The sequence below is a fragment of the Balaenoptera borealis genome (assembly GCF_965194805.1).
Source record: "Balaenoptera borealis genome assembly, chromosome: 9".
Lineage (NCBI taxonomy): Eukaryota > Metazoa > Chordata > Mammalia > Artiodactyla > Balaenopteridae > Balaenoptera > Balaenoptera borealis.
Genome location: NC_138873.1, coordinates 680,435 through 701,124, shown reverse-complemented (window position 1 = coordinate 701,124; position 20,690 = coordinate 680,435). Strand labels below are relative to the sequence as shown.

At 39.4% G+C, this 20,690-nt stretch overlaps 1 protein-coding gene across 1 annotated transcript in view; it reads right to left on the bottom strand.

Annotated features, from left to right (window-relative positions):
* Positions 1-1,757: 1,757 nt before the first annotated feature.
* The window catches only part of WDR27 (WD repeat domain 27), a 74,225-nt gene continuing 55,292 nt past the window's right edge, over positions 1,758-20,690 (bottom strand). The window contains 6 exon segments of the mRNA XM_082406062.1: positions 1,758-3,618; positions 4,486-4,584; positions 5,388-5,432; positions 7,163-7,387; positions 15,808-15,922; positions 17,430-17,535. Of these exon segments, the coding sequence (XP_082262188.1) occupies positions 3,502-3,618; positions 4,486-4,584; positions 5,388-5,432; positions 7,163-7,387; positions 15,808-15,922; positions 17,430-17,535 (707 nt within the window). The 3' untranslated portion in view covers positions 1,758-3,501.

The window sequence follows — 20,690 nt, the reverse complement described above, 5'->3', positions numbered from 1 at the left end:
AGATACAAACCCCTGTATACTCAAATATGTACATCAGAATATTACTTACAACACCAAAAACAACTTAAATGTCCACTATAAGAAGCTAGTGAAGTATCACTTTCTTAAAGCGAAATAATTTTTCAAAGTTCCATTTCTTTACTTTCCCCTCTCTTTCCCCGGGTACTGCCAGGCTTCAGGGGAAGGACAGCCGTCCCAGCATCGGGCACACGTCCCATAACTACTCCTGGTTCCTCCCCCGCCAGGTACTAAACCACACCGTGCTCTGGACTCCACCTATATCTTGTCTCTTTGCATAAACTATTTGAGGTCTCCCATGTTTCTCCTCTGAGTCCTAGGGTAACATTAGTGACATGGTTAAATGCAACCCAGTAACGCTGGAAAGACCAAAGCAGAATTGTCCATAATAAACACCACATGATACAGAAATGGAAAACTGAAAATAAATACCTACTAAATACCCTAAATATCCACTGTCAATAAGAAAGGGCTTTTATATTATCTTTCATTAATGCTGTCATTTCATTATTTTATCATTGACATCAGATGAAATTGGTGGTTGTGATATTAATGTAAGATAAATTTGATGGCATAAGGCAAAGGTATATTTGTGACTCTTTGTTATACCTGCCAACAAATTTCGTGCACTTTTGTCCTCATGTGGAGTGGCTTTCCTCCGTGGCTCACCTACAAGTTCCCTGACCTTCCTTCCCGCACTTCTCACGGGTCAGCCACCCTACCCCAGACCACACTCGCACCCAGGGCACCCGTCCCTCTACGTCTTGCTCCTCTGTCTTCTTTTGATCTCTGGTTTCAATACCATGCATCTTTTTTGCCAGAAATCACAGCCTTGCTTGGCTATCACCTCAGCCAGGATAGATGAACTATGAACTTATTCCCACCTCAACAGTGAAGTATCTAAACGGATATATCTTAAGACAAATACACCAGTGCCCTCCGCACGTCCAATAAGCCCAAAGCTGACAACCGCCCTCTGGAGCCACACTGGACCAGGCCCGCGTGGCACAGCTGCGTTTCCTGGCAGGACCGTAGCAGTATCCTGACAGCCTCTCGGGTCCCAGCTGCCCTGCGGAGGCCCTGCTCCCCGTGAGCTGGTAGGATTCCCCTTCATTTTCAGAGCCCGTCTCTTAGCTGCATGCATTGCTGATAATAATTCCATTAGTACCAGTATAATCTTCTTCCAAAAGACTCACAAGTCTTACTTTGACAATTGAGTAACGTCAATGATGAAAAACACTACTTTTGAACCATATCTCGCAACTTAGTCTGAGGGGCTCAAATCTTTAATTTTTGAAAGGGGATAATATCTCTATTAAAATTTATTTAAAAAGAAAAAACTAGTCATGGGATCTGTCTCCTGCTTTCCCCAGAGTTATGCTATGTCCCCGGAACCAAGTCAGCACCATGCCAGCCACTTTGCATCAGCTCCCGAATAAGTCCCGGGAGCTCCACGTCACCCTCCTGGCTGCGAGATGCAGGAGCTAATGCCCACTTCGCCGACTCTCAGGGACAAAGCTGATTCTCATGAGGTCTGGAATGTCGAGCGCCCCAGCAGGCGTGCGGGGCTGGCGGTTCCTCTCTCCACAGTCCAGCAAGAACAACCTTGGACAGGGCTGGGCACCACCTGCCACCAGGGAGCGGCCAGGGCTGACCACACAACCAGGAAGAAGGGGCTTGGAGGATTATGGCTTAGAACTACACGCATGTATTCAAATCCAGGGAAGTCACCTGAAATTCATGAGATGAAAAATAATAACAAAGAAAATGAGGACGGGGATGGAAGGGGAGCGCAGCCATTTTAGCTGTAGCATTAAATCTGCAAGATTCAGAGGAATTAGAGCCACGTACCTATCCCACTAATCTGTCACGTGTAACTCTTCCCTGTGGTAGTACACCTATGGTATTACTTGCTTTGTCTCTTGTGGAGAGGGGAACATTTATAAGGTGCCTACCGCAAAACCAGCCCTTGCATGTTTTTACCCTCCTGCCCCTACTAGGAGGTAAGTATCACCACCCAAGATGCAGACACCTCAGCCGTGGAAGGTGAACCTTCCAGGCCCCTCTCTGTTGGTCAGGAAACGGACCAAGCCACCCTCTATGCCTAAACATGCATTTTAAATGTTAATAGGCCTGGATTAGAACTCAGAGCGGTCTTTTTCTACAAGTAGAAATTTCAAATTATTGTTTGATGGACCATTTAGTATATGTTTTAAAACCAAAGCTTGAGTCCAGTATTTCGTTCTATGGACACCATTTTAAACATCAGTGTGAGGTGCGCCAGAGATTCAATGAAACAGAAGAATACTCCATACTGAAAAGGAAGCACGAGGTTTCTAAGGTTCACCCTGATCTCGGGGAAATGTTAGTGAACGGATAGCATGTATCTTAAATCAGATAAATACGGTACTAAGAGACAAAGCCCATTAAACACTCCTTGAGTCCATAACTGAAGAAGTGTTGCTACTTCACAGAGACCTTTCTGATCATCGTGCTCAGACAAAACACAGGGCTTTGGAACAATGAGGCTTTTGGTTAGAACTTTCTATTACAAAGACATTTAGCACTGCATTATTTTATCATCATTCCTCCAATTTCATAGCAGTTCTACAAAAACAAGCGTGGTAGAGAGTATGAACGTTTGAAAACCTTCCTTCAGGTTCTGTGCGGCCTCGTGGTTTCCTGAGTTGCTGAACGAGAACATCAGCTTCTCCAACTGCCGGCTCTTGGGTGGCATCTCGTCAGGAGCCGGCATCCCTGAGAAGCACCCGGTCCTTCTTCCTCCCGTTCTTTCTCATACACGTAGGTCACACTTGCTTCTTTTATTCATGAAAATAATCTCGATGGCAATAGAGACCTACACAACATTTTCTAACTGAAAATTTTCAAGTATTCAAAAAAGTTCCTCTGTTCAGTTATGCTAAAGGGTATTTTGAGGCCAACACTGAATTTTCAGTATTCCACCTGTCAATCACCACACCCAGCCCCCTGCCTCACACCTTACTTGCCTCCTAGCCTAGCTCTTATCTTCTGGCTCTGTCACTCATGACCACTCCTCAGTATTACTGGCTGTGCTACTGAAAGGCTTCAAAAAGGAATCCAACAATGTCAAAAACCACACTAAAAATTTAAAATAGGTAATTGCAACTCATACTATGAATTAAGAAAAGCTGGCACACTACAGTATATGTAGCACAACCTCATTTTGGGGATGAGTGAAGCATAATCAAGTGTACATCCCAGTATTGTTTATAAGAGGATAGAAAAATTTAAACCTAAGTACCCATCAGCAGAGGATGCAAAGGCTAAATTAGGGTCATTGATGGATAGGGTGCAAAGAAGACTTCAGGTGACAGCGATGGAAGCTCTGTAGTCAAGGACACGACAAGCTTCATTTATTCATTTTTCCAACATTCAATACAAATGGAAGGTAAACTATGTTGCCAGGCACCATAACACGCCCTGGGCTGCAGCAATCCAGTGTCAGGGAAAGGAAGCAGGTACGGAAAACAGCATCGATGGTACAGCTCCACAAAGTACACACACACACTCGCGTGCGCAATCACACAGCGGTGGTACTCTCGGAATCAAAGCTTCAAACTTAAAGGGACAAAATGAAATCAATATTCCCAAATACTCAAGTTTCATTAATATTTAACATTGCTTACATCTTTTACCAAAAAATCTCCCTCTGCATTTTAATACAAGATCATTCACTTTTCTGGGTTGATTTGCAGTTGATGTTACTTTCTCTTAATCCTTTCTCCTAATTAAGATTCTTTAAATTTTGTGGTCGTCCTTCTCCATCTAAATCCTCTTCACGAGAATTTCAAAATCATTTCCTTACTTGCCGTGTACTTGCTTTCTTCCTTCAATGTTCCTGTTCATGGATATCTCATTATTTTTTTATATTTCAGTTAGAGCAAATGTCCATCGGCACCGAATGACAAACACTTTCCTTGTGAAAGAAAACACCCTCGGGCTTCCCTGGTGGCACAGTGGTTGGGAGTCTGCCTGCTAATGCAGGGGACGCGGGTTCGAGCCCTGGTCTGGGAAGATCCCACATGCCGCGGAGCAGCTGGGCCCGTGAGCCACAATTACTGAGCCTGCGCGTCTGGAGCCTGTGCTCCGCAACAAGAGAGGCCCGCGCACCGCGATGAGGAGTGACCCCCACTTGCCACAACTGGAGAAAGCCCTCGCACAGAAACGAAGACCCAACACAGCCATAAATAAAATAAATAAATAAATAAATAAATAAATAAATAAATAAATAAAATTAAAAAAAAAAAAAAGAAAACACCCTCTATTTCTCTTTCTCCCCAGTAAAGGTCTATTTCCTAAGTTCATCTCCCTGCACTCGATGAAAACTGTCATGTAATCTTAAATATTACAAAATTTCACCAAAATACAGGCTGACAGATAGAAAAGCTATGATGTGAGACTTGTACGAAACAGAGGAGACCATACCTGGGCAGTGGCCGGGCTGAAGGCCACGGCCGTGACCGGGTCCATGTGTCCTGCCAGTCTGCAGCAGAAAGTGCTGGAGCTGGTTTTGTACACGTACGCCTAGAAGACAGAACGCACAGGTGTTCCGTATTGCAGACTCGGATGATCCACAAGGAATTGTGCAAAGCTGAAGTATGTTCGCCAGCTGATCAGGCATCAGAGAAGCAGCTGGTCGACAAAATGCCACCTAAGCCATGGAAGTGACTTCATGAAATGTGCTTTTCTCTTTTCCCTTTTAGAAAGTTTATCATCTTCACGAATTTACTTCATACTTTCTATTTTCTATGATAAGCTTCCACAATACCCTGTGAACAGTTTTAAATATATGCTCATTAGGTGGATGGACCTAGAGTCTGTCATACAGAGTGAAGTAAGTCAGAAAGAGAAAAACAAATACCGTATGCTAACACATATATATGGAATCTAAAAAACAAAAAATGGTTCTGAAGAACCTAGGGGCAGGACAGGAATAAAGATGCAGACGTAGAAAATGGACTTGAGGACACGGGGAGGGGGAAGGGTAAGCTGGGACGAAGTGAGAGAATGGCATGGACATATATACACTACCAAATGTAAAATAGCTAGCTAGTGGGAAGCAGCCGCATAGCACAGGGAGATCAGGTCGGTGCTTTGTGTCCACCTAGAGGGGTGGGATAGCGAGGGTGGGAGGAGACGCAAGAGGGAGGGGATATGGGGATATATGTATACCTATAGCTGATTCACTTTGTGATACAGCAGAAACTAACACATTGTAAAGCAATTATACTCCAATAAAGATGTTTAAAAAAATATATATATATATATGCTTATATTTGATGACTAATTTTAAGGAAAGGGGTACAGATTTTGTATTTCAACCTTACCTGGAAGTCCCAAATTGAGCGAAAATGGTTGTGGTTTTTTTTGTCCTTTTCCATAAATTTGAGAGAGGAATGTCTATACTTTGCTTCCTACTAATCAGCTTGGAATTTGAGCAATGCAAATATTTAGAATTTTCTCCATAGCTGTTGATGAAATGAAAAATAAAAACATACATCCCTCTCTAATTGTATTACTACATTAAAAGATATATATCTGGAGTCACCATTGAATGCTTCATTTTAGGAACAAATGCGGGTATCAGGACACCATCCTGACGCCACATACGAGGTGGGAGAACTGCTCCAATTATTAAGCAACGAAATGTTCCAACAAGTATTTCTCAGCTCTACTGGGAATTAAGACAAGTGCCACATTGCAGGAGAAAGATCTTGAAGTGGATTCCTTTTCCCAAAATAATCTACTTTAATGTACCAATGAGTCCTTCAAATTTAGACTTTCCAAGTGATTCTGTCATTGGCTAAACAGTGGTTTTGAAATAAAGTCTACAAATAGATGTTTTATATATTTTGAACTAAAGTAAAGGAATAAAATATCTGCCTTTTCCCCTCTGGCCCAAACATGTGTTTATTTGAAACATATACGTTTACTTAGCCCTAAAAGTTCTCACGCAGCTACTGGGGTTAGGTCTCAAGAGAACCTGAGAACGTGCATTTCTAATGGGTTCCCAGAGGAGCCCCCACTTTGAGAACCACCGGGCCAGAGTAACCGTAACACTTTCACAGTATATCACCATCTGCAAAACACTTCACAACAGTTACGTAAATCACAACTGGCCGAGGTACGTGCACTTGAAATTATTAATATCCCTCATTTTATTGAGGAAACCAGGGCCTGTAGGGAACAAGTTACTAGTACAGTCATCACGTGTCAGACTGATTCTCAACTGGTTTCTCTGACTCTGAACTTTCTGCTTCACGGGGCTGCCAGCGACAACGCCCTTCCTGAAGGACTCGGGCTTCTCTAGAGGCCCTCTGGTCCCACACATGCTTCGGAACCATCCTTGCCGTTTCTCACCGACTCAGTGAGGGATGCTCCCAGTAATTTTGGAGGGTTTCTCAGGATTCAGGACTCTCTTCTCATCTGCTGTTTAGATTGAGTGGACAAGGGAAATTACAGTAACCACACCTCTTTTGCATACGCTATTTCCAAAGATAAGATATTTGGAACAACACCAAACACTCACTGAACCTAACTTTTGTATCAATTTCCTCATGCAGTCCTCTCTACAGTCCTACAAAGAAAACACAATTATTGTCCCGCTTCTACAGACAAGGAAGCCGGGGCTGGAGGTGGGCACTCTTCCCAGACTCCGCAGCTATGGGAACTGGGACCAGGCTCGACTCCAGGGCTGCCAACTTCAGCGTTTGAACGCCTCACCAAGGCACTGTGCTCGCTTTCCGGAGCCTTTGCCTCGTGCTGTGTGCTCCATATTGTGCATCAGCTTTGTTTTATCATTTGTCACCCTAATTGTACTGTGTGTGCACATGTGTGTGCCAAACAGTTGATGCTCGATTGTTCAAATGGGACAGCCGCTTTGGAAACCTGTTTTGCAGCTTCCGATAAAATTAAACCTACACCAGCCTTCTGACCCAGCAATGTCACGCCTCTGTATACACCCAAGAGAAATGAAAATGGATGTCCACCCAGAGACTTGTACAAAACTGCTCATAGCAACTTCATTCAAAAAAGTTAAACATACAACTACTTTATGACCTATCTATAAATTGTATGTCAATAAAATTATAAATTTTGGAGGAATATAGTGCAAATTACTACACACACACACACACACACACACACACCCTCTAGATTCCAAGCTACAGAGGGCAGGGAAAAGCAGATTCACAATCACCACGGACTGAAAACCACCAGATCCGAACTGAAGTGAGGCCCGGCTCTGAGCAGCAGTGTCGAAGGGGAACGGCTCACTGTTTCCAAGCTTCCGGTGACGAGCAGGTCTGTAGGCGACGCCCAGCAGCTGCTGCGTATTCGGGAAGCAGGAAAGAGGCCAGTGTCAGAGACTGTGACGTGCGTTCAACCTGTGACGGGGGGAACAGCTCAAACCACAAAAGTGTTGAATTTACAACAGAAGGTGTGAGAAGAGGAAGAAGAGTCGAACAAGAAGTAGACAAGCGTCTAAAGAGAAGCCACCAGAGCAAAGGATTTCAAGACATAAGAAAAGGGCAGGGAAACAGGCCCGGAGGTAACTGGGTTGGTGTTGTGACTTGTCAGGAAGCGTCTCAGTGGATACATGACGGACGCATTACAAAAGTAAGTTAAGTGCAAGCTTCTAGCTTCGGTTAGTATTTTTGGACCCAGGGAACTTGCCTGTGGCTAATGGAAAATGGGATGAGAAGGAGCCAGAAAGTTCTCCGACACAGCAGCGTGCCGGGCAGGGCGAGAGTGGATGGGCCAGGCACCGTGAAGCCAGCCCGCGGGGACGCGGCTGCACCTGCTTCTTGCCCTGAAAGACCTCGAACAAGCAAGAGCGCAGACACATAGCCAACGGGGCTGACGGGCAAAGAGCAACTCTGAAAACCAGAAGGCGGGGTTTGCGGTTCATCAGCTTCCATCGTATAATTATCTCCTGCTGAAAAGTCCTTCCCGAGACTCCTCGTTTTCACCTGAATCTAAATGGGAACTAACACTAGCTTGTATTTGCATGGAACCTCAAAATGCACATAAGGTGACACCATGATATTTATTGTGAAGGAAGTCTAGGTAAGAGTTATTTAAAAAACAGGCCTTTGTGTTCTATATGAAAATGGTAGTAAATGAAACATATCTTTTCACCCAGAAGGTTCTTGAGTCAAATGAAAGCAGCAGTTTGCAGCTCCAAATATCAGAAATATTTTGTTGGATACGCACTTGTCATGAGCTGTACTTCCACAGAGTGGCAACTATCAGTCCAAAAGGACAAATGTGCTTTATAGAAATGGTGGAAAAGTAAGAAAGAATTCTGCAGATGATTCAATTTCATTACAATCCATGGGAAAAACAAAACGTTTTAAGTAGAGGTAATAATAGTTATTTGATTCATGAAGCAACTTCTTCCTCATCAAAGAGAAATAAGTTTTAGCTAAAACATACTAAGAAACAAAAGAAACCTGAAATAAAACCTGTATAGAGTAAATGTTACTCTGAAACTAAATCAAGCCCTGAGAAAAGGGGTGAGAAAAAAAGAAAGCAATATTTTTTGCAGGCAAAAAATGAGGGTGTGGCGCAAACCAAACAGGTGCTGGAAAAACGCTTTACTGCTCGAAAGTATTTCCACAAAAATTGTAAAGGACTGAATGTACTACTGAAAAAGATCGATGGCTTGCAAACAGGACTAGACCAGTTCATTATGACTATTTTGCAATTCTGCTGATGTCCATGAAGATGAAGTGTCTTTCATTTTTTCATCTCATAGGGCTCTAACATGTGTTCTTCATTTTTCCTTTCCCCGAATTATCCCCACAGAAAAAAAGAGAAAAAGAATTGCAAACAGAAGTTAATTCTGTATTTCTGAAACTTCATAATAGTGATATTGTCCACAGGGGAATCAACTATCATACTATGGTCACTTACTTTGCTTTTTAAAATATTTCCAGAAATGATATTTCTCAGAAGTGTGCACATTTCTTCAGATCACTGAATTTTTATTTTAAAAAATAATTTTTATTAAAAAATATTTTTATTTTTAAAAAAATATTTAAAAAATAATTTGTATTAAAAAAATAATAATCTTTTCTCAGAAGACCAAAATGTTCAAGGTTTAATACAGAGCCTTATTTAAAATCACACTGAGACAGAAACACTGCCTACTTCCAGTAGGAAGCAAAGACTCCATTAGAAAACATTAGTGACATTGTTCTGGGCTCTCCTGTCAGGTTTGAGGCGGACACACAATCTCCTTCCCTCCTCAAGCTCCATCAACTTCTGGCAACAGGAACTATGACAAATAAAGTGACAGGTTCTGCAGGTCCCCCCCACTTCCTCTTGCAGAGTGTGTGCACAGCAGATCACTGGAATGGCACTGACCACTGGTCTAACCGCTAGTATCACATACCTAGGGGAGTAGCAGCCTTAATGGTCTGGATACAAATCCTTATCAACTTTAGTTCTAATAACAGCCTGGTCTTTTTCAGCATCTTTGGACTTATGATCAAATATACAACTAATTATCTGTAAGTATCCATTAGTTCATTCATTCATTTTGATTTCTTTGAAAATACAATCCTATAGTGAAACACTGGGGCCAAAGGGTCTGGCCAAAGAGTAGCTTCTATCAACCCAGAGCTTTGCCGTTATCCTGATGAAGTCATCACGGTGTAATCACAGCTTTCTATACAGTCAGATTCAAGCCATATTTCTCAAATGCAACCGCGAACATGTATTACTTCCTTTTACCCTACAGTAGGCGCTACAGTGCACTGCTGCAGATGAGAACACTACGGGTCGGAGAATCAGCGGTTCCCAAACGTACAGAGCTGAACAGGACGCAGACGCAGGCTTCTCCTGACCCGAGCGGCTTCCCTTAGCGGCCGGCTACTGCCCTCCAGGAGGCCGGCAAAGGGGGCTCACGCAACAGTGAAGTCAAGACAGTCCATGTCCCATACTGCTTCAATGCCTGTGCTTGCCTTTTGATTTTGAAAAATTTCCAACATGTACAAAAGTGCAGAGAATTATACAAGTTCCATCTATACATAACCCAAACACAACATTATCAAGATTTTGCTCTACTTGCTTCAACTACCATCTCTTTTTTCTTTTTCTTTCTAGTTTTTGGGGGCAAAGAATTATGAAGTATTTTTTTTTATGAAGTATTTTGAAGCAAATTGCAAAGATGATGGCCTATGTATTTTGTAAGTATCTCTAAAAATATGGACATTTTACACATAACCATGCTTCCATTTTTACATCTAACTAAAATAATAATTCCCTGATATTTACTACCCAGTAAATATCAATAATTTCCCAATGTTCTCAAATGTCTTTTCACAATTATTTTGGGCCAATCAGAATCCAAACAAGATCTGTACATTGTTTTTATGTCTCTTTTATTTTGGAGCAATCTTCCTCTCCCTGCCTCTTTTTTCATGCCATACACATGTTGAAGAAACTGGACCAGTGTCCTGAAGGATGTTCCATATTCAGGATCTGTCTGTTTGCTTCCTTGTGATGCCTTTCAACGTGTTCCATTATCCTGTGTATTTGCTGTAAAGTCACAAATTACCTACAAAGACTCAGTTAGCTCAGGCTCACTTTTTTTCACAGGACTACTTCCTGGGGAAGACTAATGTGGTGTGTACCTTTACATGGCATTAGTAACACACCTAAAGTCTAAACTGTTCCACACTTAGTGATGTTAACGTTGGCCAGAAGGTCCAGGTTGTGACAGCAAGATGCTCCCTGGGAGAGTTTCCCATCAATCTTGTTTTTAATTGTAGTAACAACATTTAACATAAGATCACCCTCTTAACAAAGGTTCACATACACAATACAGTGCTGTTGACCTCAGACACTGTGTTTACAGAGAGCCCCAGACTTACTCATCCTGCATAACTAAAACTCTGTGCCTTTTGGCCAGTATCTCCCATTTCCCCCACCCCTAGCTCCTGGAGACCACCGTTCAACTCTCTGCCTCTGTGAGTTTGACCATTTTAGACTCCTCATATAAGTGGAATCACGCAGTATTTGTCCTTCTACGACTGGCATATTTCACTTAGCATAACGTCTTCAAGGTCATCCATGATGTCCCATATTGCAGGATTTCCTTCCTTTTTATGTCTGAATAACATTCCATTATATGTATTTACCACATTTTCTTTATCTATTCATCCATCAATAAACATTTGGGTTGTTTCCTCAATGTGGCTATTGTGAATAATGCTGCAATGACACAGGAGTACAAATATCTCTTTGAGATCCTGACTGCAATTCTTCTGGATAAATACCCAGGAGTGGAATTGCTGAATCATATGGTATTCTACTTTTAATTTTTTGAGGAACCTCTACACTGTTTTTATAGTGGCTGCACCATTTTACATTCCCACCAGCAGTGTAAAAGGGTTCCAATTTCTCCACATCTTCGCCAACACATTATCTTCTGTTTTTCTGATAACAGCCATCCTAACAGGTGTGAAGTGATAGCTCACTGTGGTTTTGATTTGTATTTCCCTGATGATTAGTGATTTTGAGCATCTTTTCATGTACCTGATGGCCATGTGCATGTCTTCTTTGGACAAATGTCTATTCAAGCTGCCTGTGAGTCATTCATCTTTATGATCTTTATCTGATTGTTTCATCTACAAATGACATTTGCTAAAATCAATTACTTCATTTGAGATTGCAAGAGGGTGATTTTCTAATTCTGCCATTCATCCCACTTGTCTGGAATTTGTCTCTAAAACAGAACTTTTCCTCTTCAAATTGAGTATTTGGTTAACTTGAAACATAGTTCAAACAGGACAGGCAAAACAAATGCTTAATCCTTTCCCTTGAAAAGACATGCTTCTGAGTAAGGAATTGGTACCCTACTTACTTCCCAATGGGGACCAATGAGGTTCTGTTTTATATTTGTTTTTGTTTTGTTTTATTTATCTCCTTTGTAGAATGGCATTTTTAAAATCATGAGGTTTTAGACATAAAATGATTTAAAATCAATTGCAGTCATTATTCTTTTGATGCTCAACTGGGTCTTCTCTGGCCAATAGCCTTTGATGTTCCCTCCTGTGGCCTTATTATATGACCCTTTCCTTTTCAATTTCTTCCTTTCTTTCTGGCACAACATGCTCCTGGTTACTCTGCAACAGACCTGCAACCAGCTCTTCACCCAGAAAACTCTGGTTTCCATGATGGGGAACAGCATTGAGAGACTGCACTGAGGAGGGTCTTAGGAATGTCCATGCCTCTGAGCATTTTCAGTGGCCAGAGCTGGGAAACACTCACCTGTCTTTATATTCGTGCACCAGTTCCACAATGTTTTAATTAGAGAGTCTTTCTTTTTTTTATTATTTATTATTATTATTTTTTTTTTTTTTGGCTGCATCCGGTCTTAGTTGTGGCACGCAGGATCTTCGCTGAGGCATGCAGGATCCTTTTTTCCCATTGCAGCACGCAGGCTTCTCTCTAGTTGTGGCGGTGGGTTTTCTCTCTCTAGTTGTGGCACGCAGACTCCAGGGCATGTGAGCTCTGTAGTTTGCAGCACAGGGGCTCTCTCTTTGAGGCACGCAAGCTCAATAGTTGTGGCGCACGCTTAGTTGCCTCGCGGCATGTGGGATCTTAGCTCCCCAACCAGGGATTGAACCCACGTACCCTGCATTGGAAGGCAGATTCTTTACCACTGGACCACAGGGGAAGTCCCTAGAGAGTCTTTGTAATATGTTTTAATACCTAGTAAAGCACAATCCCTTAACGTAATGCTCTTTTTTCCAGGGTGTCTTGACAATTGTCACTTGTTTCCAACAACTTTACAATGAAACTGCCTAGCTACAGGGAAACCTATTGATATTTTCACTGGGGCAGTGTTAAATTTACATATTACTTATACAGCACTGACTTCTTTATCAGGTTGAATCTTCCTGTCCAAGAACAAGATAAGACTTTATATTTCTGGGGGGAAAAATCAACTTTTCTTCATATAGGTTTTGCAGAATTCTTGCTACATTTATGCCTGAATATTTTGTCCTTTTTAAGGCTCTTCTAAATGGACTCTCCTCTTCATTATATCTTCTCACAGGTTATTGTTTTTATACATAAAGACCATTGAATTCCAAATATTAACTCAAATCCTACTATTAATACTTTCCTGAATTATTTTATTGTTCACAATGCCCATTAATTTTCTTGGGTTTTCCAGATATGCAATCTTAACATCTATGAATAAAGATACTTATAAACTATTCCTTTTCAATTATAATGTCTCCAATAAAGTTCTCTTGCCTAATTCCATAGGTAAATACCTCCAATACTCCAAAATAGTAGTGGAACTAAAGGGCCTTGTTTCTCTGTTCCCAGCCATAGAATGCCTCTAATGGTTTCTCATAAGATGCTGGCGTCTGGAGTGAGATCATCATTTTATCATTTGAAAGAAGCATCATAGGTGTTTTATCAGAAATGAATGTGGAATTTTGTTGAAATGGCTTTTCTGCATATTTTAAGATGGTCATACCAGTTAAAATATGCACTTATTAATAGAGTTCTTGATATTGAACCATCCTTGAATTCCATGAACATTGAACTTTTTTTGTTTCTGCTTTACCTTCTTTGTTAAAAGTAAAGTATATGTGTTTTCTTTAATTCCCTTCAGCTCATTTGCAAATATATTGTTAGTTTTCATCTGCCTAGAAAACATATTTTTCTGGTGTGGTCTCATTGTCTGTGAGTGTGTTTTTTGGTTCATCCTTATCTTTTTGTATTATAAAAAGCACATATTCAGAGTTTGTTTGACATTGTGAAGGTTCTTCAATGCCATACAAAAGATACTTAGTCTATATTATACATGATATTGGATATTTTAAGCAGAAAAGCATCATTATCAGCAATAATTTGTTTTCCAGCCATTAAAAGAAGTTTGTTAAAGTCTCCCATTATGATTCAGGATGTTTCTTTTTCTCTTTGGAGTTTATACTACTTTTGCTTTATATATCTTGAAACTATGTTATTGGGTGCATAAAGATTTAGAATTACAACATTTTTATATAGACTGTCATCTTTATCACTGTTAAATGTCCCTCATTATCTGTAGTAATGCTTTAATCCTGAAAGTCTACATTTAAGTATTCTCACATCAGCTTCATTTCCCATATTTCTACTTTCAATGTTTTTGTGTTAATATTCTTAATTTCAGTTACTATATTTATCAGCTGCACTTGCATGTATGTTGCATAAAAGAAAATGGTGATCAAAAATTTCAAGAAAATTCAGTGTACACAGTTGACTGCATTTGGTCCTGTAAGAATAGATTCATACTTTAGTTATCTCATGAATTTCTTAGGTAATATACAAGTAGTGCTCAAGCCTTTGAAGCAAACGTTTTTCACACCATCAACTACCTCATTTAGAGATGAACTCAAGAATCTATCATAACAGATGACAAAGATGTCAAAGGAGCATGTTTAGTTAGTCATAAACTAGTAAATTTTTAGAATAACTTTTCCTATTTAAAAGTTCCATAAAACAGTCTTTAATATTCTTAAATTCCATTATCACCAGTTAAATGGAATAAGGGGAAAAGTTTAGAAAATAAAGTGGACTCTCAGTTAAACTGTAAAGTAATTTTTTTCCAAATAAATATTATGATTTCCTTGAATTTTTGGAAATTTCTTTATGTTTTTTTGTTTAGATAACCCTTATAGACCAGGAGTGAGTTGAATTGTGTCCCCCAAGATGATATATCCAAATCTTAACCACCAATTCCTGTGAATTATTTGGAATACCTGAGCTTATTTGGAAATAGGATCTCTACAGATGTAATTAAGTATTGTAAGATCAGCTTGGATTTAGGGTGTCCAGTGACTAGTCTCCTTATATGAGAAGGGAGAGGGGATTTCAGACACACAGAGGAGACCCACAGGGAAGATGGCTGCGTGGAGACAGGGGCAGACCCTGGAATAATAACCGCAAACCGAAGAACGCCACCGCCAGCAGTGGAAGAGGCACAGGACAGATTCTCCCTCAGAGACTCCAGAAGGAACCGACCCTGCCAGCACCTGGATTTTGGACTTCTGGCCTCCAGAACTGTGAGAGAATAGATTTCTGCTGATTTAAGTTGCCAAGTTTGTACTAATTTGTTACAGCAGCCCCAGGAAACTAATACAAAACACACCACAGACAATTAGTGCAATGATTAATAAATGAATAAAGAAATTAATTCATTAATGATTGGTATTTAAAGTATCAGATTTCAATTTAAAAAAAAAAACCATGAAGGCCTGTCATACCTCGTGTGTGATTGTTATTAAAATACCACTGTTATGTGATAGTCTCAAAAAACTTGGCCATAGTCAAGCTTAAATTAGATTTCTGTCCTAACATGCAGCAGTATTAACCATCTCCACAAGAATGAGTGTAGACTCTTTGCTTAAAGACCAACACACGTTGGGGGCTTCCCTGGTGGCGCAGTGGTTGAGAATCTGCCTGCCAATGCAGGGGACACGGGTTCGAGCCCTGGTCTGGGAAGGTCCCACATGCCACGGAGCAGCTGGGCCCGTGAGCCACAGTTACTGAGCCTGCGCGTCTGGAGCCTGTGCTCTGCAACAAGAGAGGTCACGATAGTGAGAGGCCTGCGCACCGCAATGAAGAGTGGCCCCCACTTGCCGCAACTAGAGGAAGCCCTCGTACAGAAACGAAGGCCCAACGCAGCCAAATAAATAAATAAATAAATAATAATTTAAAAAAAAAGACCAACACACGCACCACAGCAGCACCTACATGCTTATCCTCATCACAAGCCACATATCGGCCGCAAGCGCTAAAAGCAATTCCACACGGGTAGCAGCACTTTGGATGTCCTTCAAAACGGCTCTCACACCTATGAGGAAAAAAAGAAACAACAGGAGAACAAATGATTTTTCAATTTTTAACATAAATTAGGAGAAAGATACCGACTTGTTGCTTTTCTTCACAAAAATGAGCAAACTAACAGTGACAAAACATTTTTATAGGTGAGGATTATTAAATGGTGAGCAGGTTATTCTGGAGACCTTTAAAAATAATTAAAACACTTTTTAAAATCATAAATTCACAAAACAACCAACCTAACATTAAATAAAATTTCTATATATGAAGAGTATATAAATGTCACACAAGATAGAAACAGGGGGTTTATACTTGTTTAGTGATTGAAAAGCAGAGACAGTCTGCTAATGCTGTCCTTGTGAATATATATACATGCACACAGATATATAAATAGATGTAAGTATTCTATTTTGTTAGATACAGTATATAGTTAATGACTGTCTGCTGTAATACAACAATCAATCAGAACATTTTTAAAGAACAGAATTATGTATATATATGTATCATGGTGTGTGTATATATATATATTTGTGCACACATATATATACCTCTCACTGTTATATGTATGTATCACTGTGTGTATATATATATTTGTACACATATATACATCTCACTGTAATATGTATCATTGTGTGTATACATATGTGTGTGTATATACATACACATCTCACTGTTGCATGTATGCATCACTGTGTGTGTGTGTGTATATATATATATTTGTGCACACATATATATACCTCTCACTGTTACATGTATGCATCACTGTGTGTATACGTGTGTGTATATATAAACACATGTCACTGTTACATGTATGCATCACTGTGTGTATACGTGTGTGTATATATAAACACATGTCACTGTTACATGTATGCATCACTGTGTGTATACGTGTGTGTGTATATATAAACACATGTCACTGTTACATGTATGCATCACTGTGTGTATACGTGTATATATAAACACATGTCACTGTTACATGTATGCATCACTGTGTGTATACGTGTGTGTATATATAAACACATCTCACTGTTACATGTATGCATCACTGTGTATATATATACATATTTGTGCACACTTATATATACCTCTCACTGTTACATGTATGCATCACTGTGTGTGTATATATATATATTTGTGCACACTTATATATACCTCTCAGTTACATGTATGCATCACTGTGTGTATACATGTGTATATACATACACATGTCACTGTTACATGTATGCATCACTGTGTGTATACATATGTGTGTACATACACATGTCACTGTTACATGTATGCATCACTGTGTGTGGAAAGACCAGCACCTGCTTTTTTATCATTCCAAATTATGTGACCTTTTCTGTGTATAAATCAGACTTTTCTTAGATTGGTCAATGTGAACAGATTCACCACAACATTGTCTTATCCGGAAAAACGAGATCAAGCTGAGTTTATAATGAGCTTTAATAAAAATACATTTTATATGGTCTGTCTAGCCTTGGCCCCAACTGCAATCTGAAAAGCAGAAGGAGCCTTACCTCAGGGTTCTCAGGTCCCAAAGTTTTATCCCATCACCAATGGCTGTGGTTGCAAAAAGATTATAAACCTGGGATTGCTGGGTCATAAATGACGATCCCTGTAATTGTAAGGGGAAAAATCAAGATGTATTATTTTACAGGCTGAATTAATAAATGATACACTATATCTAACAACATTGAATCTAAAGTAAGAAATTAACAAAAAGCTTTTTCTTCTTATTTATAGAAATTTCAGAACTGGACTCCAAAAACTTCCTATGAATAATTGCTAATGGTACATTTTGACCTCAAGAACTACTGATGTACTTTTTCTCTATATGTAATGCCACTGAAAGATATAGAACTACAAATGGTAAAAGATCAAAAGACTAATATTAATGCAACAAAATTTATGTTTTTAAAGTATAGGTCATAAGCCATATTCAATAAATTATCTGAAAGATGGCCTTACTAAGGCATTTGAAGTTTGAGGTCAGTTATTAGTTTTCTGATTATCAAACCCCAAGACACCCTGAGCAGGTGCCTGTGATGGTGACTTGGGTGAAATCTAGCTTGTGTCACCGCAGACGCTGATCCTTTTGAGGACCTGACCATCTGGTCACCAGAGCCCTCTGGCACTCTCGCCTTCCCCGTGCTGCCATCAGAAGAAATGCTGTCACGATTTTAAATGTCTCGTAGATTGAAACTGAACTGAACTCCATCTACAGATTCATTCGGCCCCAAACATTACTTAAATAGAGTGTGGTTCATAACAATTTCCATCTTCCTTCTATGTCAAGAATATCCAAATATTAAGACAAATTTAATGAAGTATATCCAGAAGCATTTATGCTTAAAGTGTACACATGCCTACAAGTGATTCTTCATTTGCAAACAGGAAATAAAGGCTTATATAAATTTGATAATAAGAATAACAAACAAATATACATTGAGTCTTAACTCTAAACACTTTACTTTTCATCCTCTTAACAAACTTGTGGAGTATAAACTATTTTATACTCATTTTCAGAGGAAAAACATGACACACAGAGGGGTCCATTCACTGCCACACAGCTACTAAGATCAACACAGCTTAGTGTTCCACAAACTGAGGCTAGGTTAAGATAGCTCATCACATAAAAACAACAGACACTGGACAAACATTTAGAAATTATCTACTAAATGCTGGGCACTCTGCAAGGCCCTGAGTATAAAAGAACAAAGCACAGATCTAGTTTAATAGACAGATGAGTGTATAGTTACAAGAGCTTACAATATTACCAGTTTCTTGAAACTGAACAGTAACAAATGGAAAAAAATAATAATATATAAACCAGAAACAATATACAGTGGTCAAACCTTTCAAGGGAAAAAAAGAAAAGGATTAAAAAATTTTTCTGATCAATCCAGTAGAGGCTGAAGCGGAAAAAAATGAAGCCAAGAAAATTCATGATTAATAGAAAGTGCGTAAGTTTTTTAAAAAAGATTGAAGAGAAAAACAAAAGAAGATCAAATGATGAGTCATCATAATAATTTCAAACAGACTAAACCCCACAAAGATTCTTAAGATGGATTTCAATAAAAACACTTAAAATACGTTAACTTTAAAGGTTGAAAGTGAAGGGTGGGGGGGAACAACAGCATATGCTAAGTAAAAGGAAGCAAGATTGATTGTATAAGTACCAGAAAAAATAGATAGAAGGCAAAGTACACCTAATTAGAAATAGTTTCTGAAAGTGATAAAAAGAACAACTGCACATAAAAATATATGACATCTGAACTTAAACAGACCTAATAACATGGCCTGTAAATATGTAAAGCAAAAATTAATAGAATACAAGAAGAAACTGATATAATTTCAATCACAGAGGGAGATGCTAATACATTTCTCTCACTAATTAAAAAAACAAGCACACAAAAATTAGAAAAACTTGAATAATTTAATACAATTAATAAGGTTGGGCCAATGGACATCTATGCAGACACACACCCAGTAGTTAGCAAGAACACATGCTTTCCGTACACACATGTAATATCTATAAAAATGAACCAGAGAGCTAAGTTTCTCAATAAATACAAAAATCTCAACCGATACCAAGAAAATTAGTGTTATGTAGAGCATGTGCCCTGAACACAATGCCATAAAATTAGGCATCAGTAACAAAAAAAAATTACCAAAAAATTAGTTTATATATGTGGAAATCTAGAAGCTCAAACCTAAATAAAGCCTGGGTTGAAAAAAATCAGAAAATATTTACTGCTAAATAATAAAATGCCATGTGCTAAAACTGGCAAATTACAACTAAAGCAGCATTCACAGGGAAATTTATAGGCTTAAATGCACATGTAAGAAATGCACAAAAGTGGGTAGAATTCATACACATAATGTGGAGCGAAGATGAGGTAGCACAGGACACACAGAGGTCAGTGCCATTATGGAAAAGAGTGCACACACTTAAAGAGGGCAGTGTATATTTTTGAAATGACACTTAGGAAAGATTCACACCAAATTCAGCAGAGGTCAGAACAAGAGAGAGGGTAGTTCTACCTGCATCAATAATCATTTCTTTAAAAAAAAAAAAGAAAAGCAAGACCTAAAGCTAATGAAGTAATCTATTTTAAAGCAATTATATCAATTTAAGTGACTACTACTTTTGAAAATCTAAAGTTTTTGTGTGACAAAATAGTTTCATTAAAAAACTATTTAACCATAATTCAAAAAGAGTCATGTACCACAGTGTTCAATGCAGCTCTATTTACAATAGCCAGGACATGGAAGCAACCTAAGTGTCCATCGACAGATGAATGGATAAAGAAGATGTGGCATGTATATGCAATAGAATATTACTCAACCATAAAAAGAAACGAAATTGAGTTATCTGTAGTGAGGTGGATGGACCTAGAGTCTGTCCTACAGAGTGAAGTAAGTCAGAAAGAGAAAAACAAATACTGTATGCTAACACATATATATGGAATCTAAAAAAGAAAAAAAAATGGTTCTGAAGAACCTAGGGGCAGGACAGGAATAAAGACACAGACAGAGAGAATGGACTTGAGGACACGGGGAGGGGGGAGGGTAAGCTGGGACGAAGTGAGAGAGTGGCATGGACATATATACACTACCAAATGTAAACAGATAGCTCGTAGGAAGCAGCCGCATGGCACAGGGAGATCAGCTCGGTGCTTTGTGACCACCTAGAGGTGTGGGATAGGGAGGGTGGGAGGGAGACACAAGAGGGAAGAGATATAGGGATATACGTGTATGTATAGCTGATTCACTTT